This window comes from Cetorhinus maximus, chromosome 7 (genome assembly GCF_964194155.1).
Source record: "Cetorhinus maximus chromosome 7, sCetMax3.hap1.1, whole genome shotgun sequence".
In the NCBI taxonomy this organism is placed as follows: Eukaryota; Metazoa; Chordata; class Chondrichthyes; order Lamniformes; family Cetorhinidae; genus Cetorhinus; species Cetorhinus maximus.
The window spans coordinates 67,892,994-67,905,959 of NC_135885.1; the positions used below are offsets into that span (position 1 = coordinate 67,892,994).

Below are 12,966 nucleotides of genomic sequence, written 5' to 3' on the forward strand. Positions count from 1 at the left end.
GGAGAAAGAACATGTGTGGGTAATAGCCAGAAGAGAATTTGCAGTCCCTCTCTCTCTCTCTCTGCAGCCATTCTGCAAGTGTGTGCCCTGCCTGTATTTGACCAGCCAAACACCACAAGCAGCATCTTCAACACAAACCAGTCACTGACTTCAGAGGAAAAGACAGAGATCGTTTGTCAAGGTTTTAAATCATCTCAATGCAAAATCCAGAAAATCATCAAATCCGGCCTGAATCCATTCAGCACATCAATTTACAAGAATGGTATATGATTGACTTTCCTTTGCAGACTCTTAAAACAATTTAGCCTACCCTCTCTCTTTGTAACTGTCTTCTATGTGTGTGTGAATCTCTTGGATGCATGTGTGAATGTGAGTTGGAGTGTTTTCTATTTTTATATATCGGGTTTTAAGGACAGTAAATATTATTTCAGTTTCTTTTAAAACTTACAAGAAAACATGTGTGTGCGTGCTTTTAGTGCACTTAAACACTCACTAAATTGGCAAGCAAGTTGTTTTAAAAAAACACCTTTTGCAGTCAATGGAGAGGTGGAAAGAGAGGGGAACCATTCTATCACTTCTCACTGGCTGTAACAATAAGATACCTGTAATACTTCGTGGTTTCACAGAGAGGAACCATTCCTGGTGAAACATATTTGTCCACTGCAAGCATTTAATGTCAATCTCAACAATAAATTCAAAACTGAGCTTTGGACCTGTCTCAGAATATTAATTATCTGTAATAGCTTTGTCAGAGTGGCCTCACACTGTGTTGGTTCACCAAGATACTGTGCCCTGGAGTGGTTGGATATATGCTTGCATCCATGATTTACCACAAGATAAATCCTTTGGCCTTGATGTTATGGGAAGGCACAATGAGCAGATGCTTAGCAACATCTTACAAAGGTGATGTGAAAACTGAGTAGCAGTTACCCCTCAATGTTGGATTGTGTACAAAAAATTAGCAGTGATCTGGGAAAACATTACCCTTTCTAGAAGGTACAGGGCATACTTAACATAAGAAAAATAAAACATGTAAAAAATGGATAAAATTAAATTATACACAATATTTTAAAGTTATTCTGAAAGGTTTCTTTAAAATATCCAACTGTAATTTTTCTCACTATAGATTCTGATCAGTTATCACTGAAAGGGTTAATAGGTATTAGTTCACTTCCATCGTAATTGTGAATCAATGCTATCAAAAAGTACAAAGATTAACCCCCCACTGTATGCTAACAGCTGTTTTTATTTGTTGTGCACACTAAATCATCCACTTCTAATAAGGAGACATTAAATCTGCTGTAGACAGGGTGTTCTTGTGGTCTAAAAATGATTGCAGTATATGATACAAATGCAGAAAATATAAAAGAACACATGAATAGGAATTGGTCATTATAATAAGTTGGGGGACTATATAATACATTCATTTAACAGTATAACACACCATTTATGATGATTAAACTTATGATTATATGAATATGAAATCAGAAAAATATGCCCAAAATAAATCACTATATTGTAAACATTAAGATAAGATAATAAGAAATAGAGGTTTTTGATGCTTGCACTGTAACAAAGCAATATTATGAAACTGCTCCTAAGGTCAAATCACATTGGGTCACAATAATAATAAGATATTAATATTGTGATGCATATATGTATATAAATACACACGCACCAACACTGCCCAATCCCTAAACACATATTAGACCAGTTCAGAGAACATTAAACATTTCCTTAAAACCTAAAGAAAAATGAAAATAATACTATTAGCAGCCAATAATTAATGTTAATTGGGCACTTTAACAGGTTCAGTTAGATAGAGGCATTCAAGATTTTCAATACCTGATTCTTGTGCTGCAGATTACATCTAAATTGGTTAAGTGAGAGATGGGAATTTTCATACTGCACCACCCAATCCCATTGTGATCAAAACTAAACAATTAATTGAGTCAGAGAATAAATGAATAAACAAAAGAAATATGGATTTTTAAATCTTTTAATAAAAAGTCAAACTTAAAAAATTAAAATAAACTGTAAACAATGATTGAAGAGAAACAGAAGCAATAAAACAGACACACAATTAAAAAGAAAATTAAACTAAAACGTTTTCAGGCTCACAACTTACCTATAGTATGACTTCTGATTGAAATCAAGCAAAATAAATTCAAAACACAAATTAACCTTTTTTTATTTCCACTGAAGACTACACAGGGACACTGCTGTAGTAGTTCTAAAAGTTATCTACATTTGCATTTATTTACAGCCTTGCTTATTTACACAATCAGAATACAGTGTTAGAAACATAAGGGTTGAGATTTGTCTCAAATTCAAATCAGAACCATAGGAAAGTTCTCACACGAGTTGTTGCTTTCGGCACCGATATAAAATGCAGATGTAGTCCTTTGCTGCATTGAAATACATCTCATAAGGAGTCCCAAAGAATTAACAAAAGAGGTCTATGATAATCCTTTGAATTTTTAAGTGGTTACTGGGAGATCACATTTCATTAATAGTAATGTGTCTTGCACTCTTGGTTCTGATCTTGAAACTGTCTGTAAACCAATAGCTCACAGTTCTCATATTGTTAGAAAATAGCAAAAATTCACTGTGATCACACTACTGCAAAATACCTTCTGCTTAATGCAAAATGTGTGAAGACAAAAAGAAAAAAAACTCAGCACGTTGCAGAATTTACAGTGCAACGGTTTTAAAAATAATTGTAACAACACAGCCTGAAAAATGGCCACATAAGCAGCTGTCTTTGGCAAAGTGGTTGGCACATGGTCCTTTACTGTTACCTCTTGCCCATTTCACTCTGTCTCATGAAATGGATATTATTTACACTGTCTGACAATTCAGGGTATTGCTCAACAGTTTTTATAAAATAGCCATCATAGCCTTGAACCCTGCCAGTGATCAGAAGCTGCTGTTTTTCTCCGTCTGTCCATGAGCGAATGCCTTCCTCTCCATCTTGCAACCTTTGCTGTTCCCGAATCCAGGCCTGTGCTACAGCTCGCTGCCTGGCCAACTCCAAGACACGAGCCTTCTCTTCATCCATGGTTGTCCCATATCGTGTATTTAAACATAGCAAACCATATTGAAGTTTAATATCAGTGTATCTTCTAGTCCTTCCATTCAGAACAGTATTAATTTGAGATACAGTAACATTAACTCCATTCTCCAAGGTCCGTCTTCCGCCACTAAGGCCCAAAATGGTGAGATCCCTTTCTGCAGGCCCCACTTTAACAAAATAATGTGTGTCCACACCATCAATGGTGAAGTGGAAATCTTCCAGATAGTAGGCATTATTTAACACCGCAGCGACTCTCCTGCCATCCTCATTGGCAACACTAATGATATCAGTGCTTACTCTGCCGCCTCTCACAGCAAATTTCACCCCTTTGCCCAGGATTGAACCACCTGTTGCAAACTTCTTCAGCTGTGGTTTTGGCTGACACCCAGCTCCACTTCCTCCATAAATCCGGCCAAAGTGCTCTACTGTAACAAAGGCTTTGAGTTGCTTCTGTACTACACACTGGACTCCTAAAATAGACTAGTGAAAAGAGGAAAATCATTAGCAAACATATTCAGCAAAATAAAAGCCTTATTCACAACATTGGAACACAATCTCCTTTTGCAAGTCTTCTCTTATGGTCTGGTTAATAGTTTCAAAATTATTGTCGACAGTTTCATGATAAAATTTTGTGATGAAACTCTTTACTAGGATTGATCACCACACGTTTTGAAAATTGTGCAATCTTCTGATTGCAATCACTTGGCCACAGCAATACAGTAATTAGATAGCTCAGGCTCTCTTTGCAGTTTGCTTGGAGGTCCTACTTGGCCTTGAAATTGGAATTCCAATGTACATCTTCAGACTCGAGCCTTTTAACAAGACTTCATGTAGTAAAACTGAGTACGTGTTTAAAGGGATTAGAACAAGATGAGATTTTTCAACAAATAATTTATTAATCATTATTTAGCATGTTGATTACTTTAATATTGAACAGAAATACCAGTGTTGAGTTTCTTGGTCCACTCATGAAATGGAAAAAAAATGCTTTCATGAGGAAAAACAATTTCAAATGTCTGTCAAGATTTGGCTTAAAGCTTATATTTCTCTGGCTGGGGACTTAAATGCTCAATATTAGAGTTGCTGGACATTGAGTAATAGAACATGCATGAAACAGGTCTGGACACAAATAAAGGCCGACGCCCTAGCTTCTTTCAACAGTGGTGCATAAAATTTTGCAATATTTTGGAACATTTGGGGAAAACCTACCAACTCTGAGAACTGAAAATGAATCCTACCTCCAGGAACTATTAGTATATTCTAATGTCACCAAATAGAAATGTATCAATACTGGCTACCTCAAAGGTCTTTGCAGATCCCCTATGAAGGTTGTCTATACGCACTTCTCTTAATTGTCTTCTGGTATATATTTTAAATATATCTCAACATGTAGTTAAGTACAACAGTGACGCTGAAATACAAAGTACAGAATGATCTAATCATAAGCAAGAGAAAGACTTGAATCTGCAAAGTACTTGAACGTTAATTTCCCTGAACTTTGTTTTAATTTGTTTGCAGCATGCAAGTGCATTGCCAAGGCAGCATTTATTGCCCATTCCTAGATCTCGTAAGCAAGCGGTCATGGGGACTCTCCTTGACCTGCTACAATTCATTAGGGTATTTCAATGCTGTGGGAAGGGCAAAACTTGATTGGAGAGATTCCAACAAGGAGCTGCAGGTGATGAAAAAAGTCAGGGATTTAGGAGAGGATATGGATGTTGGAGATGGGCCAATATTATTTGCAAGGCTTGAACAGTTTTAAACTAGACAGGGACAAAAGCTGAGGAGATGGCATATTTGCAATGCCAGCTAGCATGGGCCCCCAAAGGGAAAACTTCTCATACGATTCTCTTCATAAATTGTCCATTTATTGAACTGAGTTTCACAACTTACCATGGCGGAATTTGAATGCATAGGGCTGAATTTTCCAGCAGGTGGTCAAACCCCATTATTGGGACCATATGTGGGTCCTGATCCTGGTGGTTTCCAAGTCCCACCCTGTTGCGCTGGAGGCAGCTAATTAACAGGTTGCCTCTGGGAGCCCCATCCAACTAGGAATGGCATGTGGGCTGTGGAGGTGAGGGGACCAATTGAAGTGGCCAAGTCTATAGGCAGCCAGCAGCCCTACTGGGAGAGGGGAGTGCTGTCGATGCAGGCGGAGGCACCCTCCGAAGAGCTCAAATTGCTAAAAGTAAATGTTGGCACAGCTCACAGGCCATCAGTGTGTGGAGAGGGAGCTTGCAGCTGTGACCCTCTGGCAGTCGTGTTCCAGGAGCGGGGAGGGATTTAAAGAAAATATCAATGGTCCCTCTTGCCTGCTTCAGCCTCAGCAGGGGGTCTGTCCACAGTAGGGAAGAGCCAAAGTAAATACTTAATGTTAATTAGTTAGTCGTTGCTGTTGGGTGAGTAGCTGGTGCTGGTCAGGCCCCGCCTCCAGCAAGATTGTTTGGAGGCGGAAATGTATGGGGAGCCACTCAGATGCAAGATTATTAATTAGGCTCCTAGCCCCCCTCCAAACCAGTTTCTGTGGGTCTGGAAAAATTCAGTTCAAAATTGCCGGGTTGCTAATGTCATATGCTAACCACAACATGACTAAATACCGTTAACATAATGGGGGAATTATTTGGTAAAGCCCGAAAAGAGGTCTGGGATTCGATGGGTGATTTATCTGCACTGCGCCCATTCCTTCTGATGCAGGCAGCACACAAGCTTCATGCTATCTGCAAATATAAATGATAGCAGTGTGTGAAGCACTGCATTTCTCATCAGAAGATCCCAGTTTATGCAAGGCTAACACCATCTCATAGCTAGACTGCACGCTTTATGGCTGGCCTGCATGCCTTAAACCTGGCTGCACGCCTTAAAGCTGGCCTGCACGCCTTAAGGCTGGCCTGCACTTCTGCACTCTGACTGCCGTAGCTGCTGGAATTACTGCCAAAACCATTCTGACTAATGGTGCAAAAGAGCAGGGAGCAAATTCCAAGGTTCTTAGATGCAGCAAGGAAGGCCTTAGTGCAGGAGGTGGACAGGAGGGAAGAGGTTGTCTATCCACAAGGAGTCCCTTCAGACAGACACTGCAAAGGCAGTGGGAGCATATAGCAGTCATGGTCAATGCCAGCAGTGCAGCCCCGAGGACCAGGATGCAGTGACAAAAGAGGTTCAATGACCTCACACAAGTGGTTAAGGTCAGTGAATGCATTTTCAAATGCCATATCCTTACAAATGAACCACCAGCCTCACACACTGCTCCATTCACCAGCTCATTCTTCACTTACCATCAACAATCTCTATCGACCAGGATTCATACTTTACATTCATAGCTTCAACTCACCCTCACACAATTTGCACTGCTGCAAACCTCACATCCACATCTCTAGCTTGCATACACTGCCACCTATTAATTAGGATGGGCATGTCACTCAGACACATTGCACCACATTCATTGACACATTTCCCTCTCTCTGGTGCAGGACAACCTGCTGCATTAGCTGTAGATTGCAACACCAAACCGACAGGGAACAGGCGTAGCTCCATGGTCTTGTCCCAATGGAGGAGATGGTTCCCCTCCAAGCCACTCACCATCCTGACTTGGAAATATATCAGCGTTCCTTCACTGTCACTGGGTCATTCCCTTCCTAACAGCACTGTGGGTGTACTTACACCATACAGACTGCAGTGGTTCAAGAAGGCAACTCACCGCCACCTTCTCAAGGGCAATAAATGCTGGCCTAGCCAACAAACCCCACATCCCATGAATGAATAAAATAAAATCATTAGTGTGGCCATGAAATAGGCCTAAGCCAGTAGTGGGGCTGAAAGCTTTGAAACTAATTGTATATTCCTAGCGAATTGTCCTTCTAAGATCTCATTTCCTATCCGATAATTTCTTCTGATTTACAAGTTTTATATGGTGTGAGACTGCACCTCTTGCTGAAACTCATTGCAACCCTACCACTGTGCATGAATGTGAAAGGTAAGAGGAATGAGGAAGTGATGATGATCAAATACTGTCACCATCTCACGCTCACGGCGACCATCTCAGTTACTGGCAATGTGCATACTGAAGAGGGTAGCATTTAGGTAGAATTTGCATGTGGGGTGTCACAATGCATCAGCATCCAGGGCAGAGAGGAAGGGTGAAGCTTGTGCCAGCTCGCCGGAGGGTGATACAGAAGTCTGCTGCAGAAGACTCAGATGAGGACTTCAATGGGGCAGCATACAGGAAAAGGTTAATGGATATGCACAATGAAATGTTTGGTGCATTGGCAGGTTTGCCAACATGCCTGTTGTAACTGTCAAGGAGCATGGAGAAGTCTGGCACCAACTTGACAAAGGGCTTTGTGAAGAGCTTGGAGCCCATCTTTTCTAGCATGGAAGCAGTGGTCAACTGTATGAGAGCGCTGGTTGTATATCCAAAGCTCAGCTTCCATTGCTGCACAAACAGAAGCAACCCAAAGTCCTGAACGCTGCAGTGGAAGCTCAGGCTGAAGTCATGCAATCTTAGCTTGTTGCCACACAAGCGCAGTCGGCTGCCATTATGGTTGTGGATCTCAGTGCTCTTAAGATGCTTTAAGGGCCCAATAGCAGTCCCAGCACTCTGTGCTCAATAATTTCTAGAGGCAATGGCGCAGTGGTACTGTCACTAGACTAGTAATTCAGAGACCCAGGGTAATGCTCTGGGGAGCTGGGCTCGAATCCCGCTTTGGCAGATGGTGGAATTTGAATTCAATAAAAATCTGGAATTAAAAGTCTAATGATGACCATGAAACCATTGTCGATTGTTGTAAAAACCCATCTGGTTCAATAATGTCCTTTAGGGAAGGGAAATCTGCTGTCCTTACCTGGTCTAACCTACATGTGACTTCAGACCCCACAGCAATGTAGTTGACTCTTAACAATGCCCTCTGAACAAGGGCAATTCAGGGTGGGCAATAAACACTAGCCAGTGATGCCCACATCCATGAATGAATTAAAAAAATTGCCCTGAGGTAGTGTCAGTGGCTTAGTGCAGCATGAATCTGCAATCCTTTCTCAGCATGGCAGCATTCATTCTCCCATGATTGCTGCTGTCAGTTTCCTTGTTGTTGCCAGCCAGGCCAAACTGCTGCCACCTGTGCCAAGGTGCATGGGTGGCAGCAAATCTGGGACTTATAGGGCCAAAGCTGCTCAAGTATGTCCTGCAAGGCCATCAACACTAAAACTAAAGGAGAAAGCAACAATTTAAATCATTGGCAGATATAGGACACACAGCAAAGGACATAGACAGATTGTAGATCACAGGCTGCAATGCATTGCACATCTTCCTTTTTTTTCTCTCTCACATACTCACTAACATACACTCAACATGACAACCCAGCGCTGTATCACACTGCCACCTAGCTGCTACTGCTTACTCTTGTCTATCTAGCCTTTCCATAGATCCTTCAGACAACATGGGTCTGAAGCCACACAGACAAAGAGGAGAACCCTCCTGAAGATGCACTGTCACTCACTCTTATCCTTCCAAGTATGAGCACAGAAATCATCACCTCATATGTAGAAGTAGAGAGTTATACGGATCTGCACTGAGCGATTCATTAATCTCACATGAGCAGGGGTGAATGCAGGTGTGAAGAACAGGCCAGAAAATGACTCACTAGAAGACTACCTCATGCCATAGTCTTTCAAAAAGGACAGAGTGGCAGAATTTTGAGGCCCAGTCTTTAAAGGAAAAGTGTTGATGGCAATGGGGAAGCTCTCATGGAGTACGCTTGAGAGCATTTTAAATATGCACTAGGGGCTGGATTTTGCGGTCCCGTTTTGGGACTGCACAGCATTCAGAATTTGAAAAAAATGGCTGCTGAGTGGTGAAGGTAGAAGTCCTGCTCCCATTTCTGTCTCCAGCTATTTTCAGCAGAGTGGGAAAGGGGTGGTTCTGGAACCCTACATGCTGCTCTTTATAAGTTGACAGCACGATTTTAGAAGTAGGCATTTCAGCAAAGTGGCTGTGTTTTAGAAGCCTTTCGAAATCACACCTGTGGGGTGGAGGCATGAGCCATAGATTGGAGCAGGAAGAGTATAAGAGGTCAGTATAAATGGTGTTACTTCCTTTCCAGTTCATGAAATGTTGCAGCCTCAGTTATATCTGTGTATATGAAAATGAGTAATGACAGTGCTGTGATTGGAAAATATAACTGACCATTAAATAATGTGTTTCCCAGGTTTCTACTTCTGATAACATGCAAGCTTTCAAGCGAAAGAACAACGCTGTAAAAGAGGCAAAATCTTGAGATGGATTAGAAAAGCTTATCCAGTGGATAAAGTGCTATTCTGCACTGTATTCAAAGACTCCGTATTAGCTTTAATTCATTCTTTGCAGAAGAGCTCAGCCATCTGTTTAGCTGTTAGAAAACTGATAGATGTAGATGAAAGGGGAGTGAACCGAGATAAGGAGGGTAAAGGGGAAAGGGTGAGGGGGTTTTTCATTGATCTGAAGAACTGTGCCAATGTTTTTGTGAATGGAGGTGCACCTTTTAATCTTGTTGCCTCGTCATTGGCCCACCTCTGTCTCGGCCTCTGGCAGCAGGCCTGACTCCAGGCCTTCACACCCTCGTGGAGATGAAAATCCCACCAACCAGCATTGCTGAAGTACAGGTAGGAACGCAACAGCAGGAAAAGTCCCAATGCCATGATGAAAATGCAGCCTCAGGTGTCCATACCAGTTTGATAATTTGTGTGCAGACATTTATGTAAGCTAGCAACCACTTTCTTGAGATAAACTCTTTTGAAATCGTTGTGTGCTGAATGTAGCTAATGACCCTGCAAGGCTGTTTAATATGAATACTGATTTTGGTCTTTGGACAGATAGGCCAAAATCTTCCAGTATCCAGATAGTTGGAGATGGGACTGGGAAGATGCGTGTTGGGACCCTGCGGAAATCCTGATGCAAAATATACGATGAACTTGCCCAGGAAGTTTAAACATCCAATGAGCTGATTTTTGCTGCCTAGGTGAATGTCTCCGACCCTGAGCTCAGGATTAGCACCTGGGCCAGATAAGTGGGACTTAACTGGATACTAACCCTGGAAATATTACACAGTTTGACAACTGGTCTAATTCAGTGATCAGCCAGCATAACTTAACTGAGCACCACAATCAACTCCCCTAATCACCCCTCTGAGCCAACCCGACTAACCCCGAGGACCACCCCCCCTACCCAACTACCCCTTGATCACTCAACTACCTGACTGACCATGCCTGACAACCCCCAAGACCAACTGACTACCCCCACCCAACTACCCAACTCACCACCCAACTACCCCTGACCTGACCTGACTAACCCCTCCCCCCCGACTGATCCACCCACCTAGCTTGCCATCCACCTCATCCATTCATACACTGACCCATTTAGATGCAGCTATTTGCTTACTGAGAGACTTGGACCTTTAAGAATTTACCTGAATATGGCAGCTACTGTTGTGAAAAGAGGTTTGTCCTCTCTTCTTCTGTCTTTTCTTGCGCCTGATAATCTATCCCATGGGTGGCTGTGCTGACCCTTCCACCCTTCAGCCAGGATTGGAAAATACGGCTGAAAAATCGTAAAAGGGTCGAGTTGGAGAGTTCTTCACAGGCAGCGTCAATGCGCTCAGCACCAACACTGACTGGAAGATCTGAACCAAGCAGTTTATTCTAGGGTGAATAGACTGAGATAGTTATTGGACATGTCTGTTAATGCAAGGTAATGATCAGCTGAGACACTTCTCAATGAGCTGCTGCCAAAAAGTTCTGTCTGTAGTCAAGTGTTTGAGCCCTCCTATTTCTTTGCTGCCCTATATGTCGTCAGTGTCCTCATGCAGCAAGTTCTTATTTGTGGCTCATTGTGGTTTCTCAGTTGCAGAATAAGGTTTCAAGCATACTGCAAATCAGTATCATATGGGACACTTTTTGTGGGCTGCATTGCATGAAACCACCATTCCTGTTAAAGCAATGGAATCATTACTGGACACCAATGGTCTGCTTGGCAAGGGCTCTAATCACTCTCTGAATTTGACTGTAGCACAGTATGTTCACCAAGTGTGGGTTCCTAGGAAAGGCAATTGGCTGAATTTTACCTTGACTGGAGACTGACTGTGAGGTCGGGGTAGGAGAACCAGTAAAATGGTGAGGAAAGATGAGAGGTGAAGTTCCTGTCATGTTCCCACCACTATGCCTTTTGGCTTGCAGTGGGGAAGGTAGAGGGCATAGCTCTTTGGTCCAATTAAGTCCCCAGTTAAGTGACCACAGCCCAGCCACTCTGTGGGTAAAGTAGCTTCTCCTAAATTCATGATTGGATTCACTGGTGACTGTCTTATATTGATGGCCCCTAGTTTTGGTCTGCCACAGAAGTGGAAACATTTTCTCTATATCTAACTTGACAAAACCCTTTTTTTCTCTCAGTGGGTTTGTGCGACTTTGGAATTCTCTGCCTCAAAAGGTGGTGGAAATGGGGTCATTGAATATTTTTAAGGCAGAGGTAGATAGATTCTTGTTAAGCAAGGGAATCAAAGGTTATCAGGGTTAGATGGGAATGTGGAAATCGAAACACAAGGTGATCAGCCATGATCTTATTGAATGGTGGAGTAGGTTTGAGGGGCTGAATGGTCTACTCCTGTTCCTAGTTCTTATGTTCTTTCATAATCTTAAGGATCTCAATCAGGCCACCCCTTAACCTTCTATCTTCTAGAGAAAAGAGCTCCAGCCAGTGCAACCTTTCCTGATAGATATTGTTTTGTTTTCACCCTTGTAAATCTTTCAGCACCTTCTCCAGTGCCACTATATCCCTTTTATAATATGCTGATCAGAACTGTCCATAGTATTCTGCGTGGTGTAATCAAGGCTCTATGCAAGATTAATACAGCTTTTCTGCTTTTTACTACTATCCCTCTAGAAATGAATCCTGGGTCAGGATCTTATGGCCCCTCCCACCTGTCAGGATATTACGGTCCGGCCGAACTGAATGGAGATTTAAATGGCTCGCCGCATCCACCGGGGAGAGACACACTGTGGTGGGGCTGTAAAATCCTGGTCGTGGTGGTTTTTCTTGTGGCTTTATTAACCCGTGTCACTACTTTTATTGATTTGTGTATCTGTACCCCAAGACTCCTTTGCTCCTCTACCCCATTTAATCTCACATTTTCCAAGAAGGATGTGGCCTACTTATTCTTCCTACCAAAATACACCACCTCATGCTGATCTATATTGCAACTAATTTACTAATAACAAACCCAATCTGCACATTTATTAATGCCTTTTTGTATTTTGTATCTAGTATCAAATGCAGCTTGGAAAATTTGGAGGTTGAACACTATAAGCAGGGATGAGATTGAATGGTTTAAATGGTTCCCTTTCTGGGCCAGAGATGTCAATTGGTGTTGCATTAACAATTTTCACATCATTAAATAGATACTTATGTTGTTAAGTTCCAGTCCCAACTATCTATTGCAAGTTTAATGGGCAATTAATTAGAAAATCTAGTTCTTAAAATTATGGGGAGGCCAAAGTTGCCCCTCTAGGATCATGGCCAGACAGATGTGGCATTTTAAAAGGTAAAAACAAGCTTAACTGACCTTCTCCCTTGCAGTCTCCATGCTCAGATCAGCAGCTCCCACCTCGGTCAGTGGGGTTGCGGATCACTGAGTGCTGGAGTATCCTACATTGTCACTCCAGCATAGGGAGCTTGCTCTCTGGCCTTTAATTGCCTGGAGCATTGAAAATTGTGGTGGGCGTGCAGGGTTGGGACCTGAAATTAGTCCCAATTTCCGGTTCCCGACCCCTGATTGAAAATCAAGCCAATGGTGTCTGATGATTGATGTGCACAATGCAGAGGAAAAATTGGAATTATTCCTTTGCTCCTGACTAGCAAAGCCTCCAAA

The 12,966-nt window shown here is 42.2% G+C and overlaps 1 protein-coding gene across 1 annotated transcript in view; it reads right to left on the reverse strand.

Moving 5' to 3' along the window:
* Positions 1-1,987: 1,987 nt before the first annotated feature.
* Positions 1,988-12,966, reverse strand: part of tenm4 (teneurin transmembrane protein 4) — a 240,022-nt gene continuing 229,043 nt past the window's right edge. Inside the window, exon 25 of the mRNA XM_078544823.1 lies at positions 1,988-3,556. Within this exon, the coding sequence (XP_078400949.1) occupies positions 2,798-3,556 (759 nt within the window). The 3' untranslated portion in view covers positions 1,988-2,797. The remainder of the gene's footprint in view (positions 3,557-12,966) is intronic.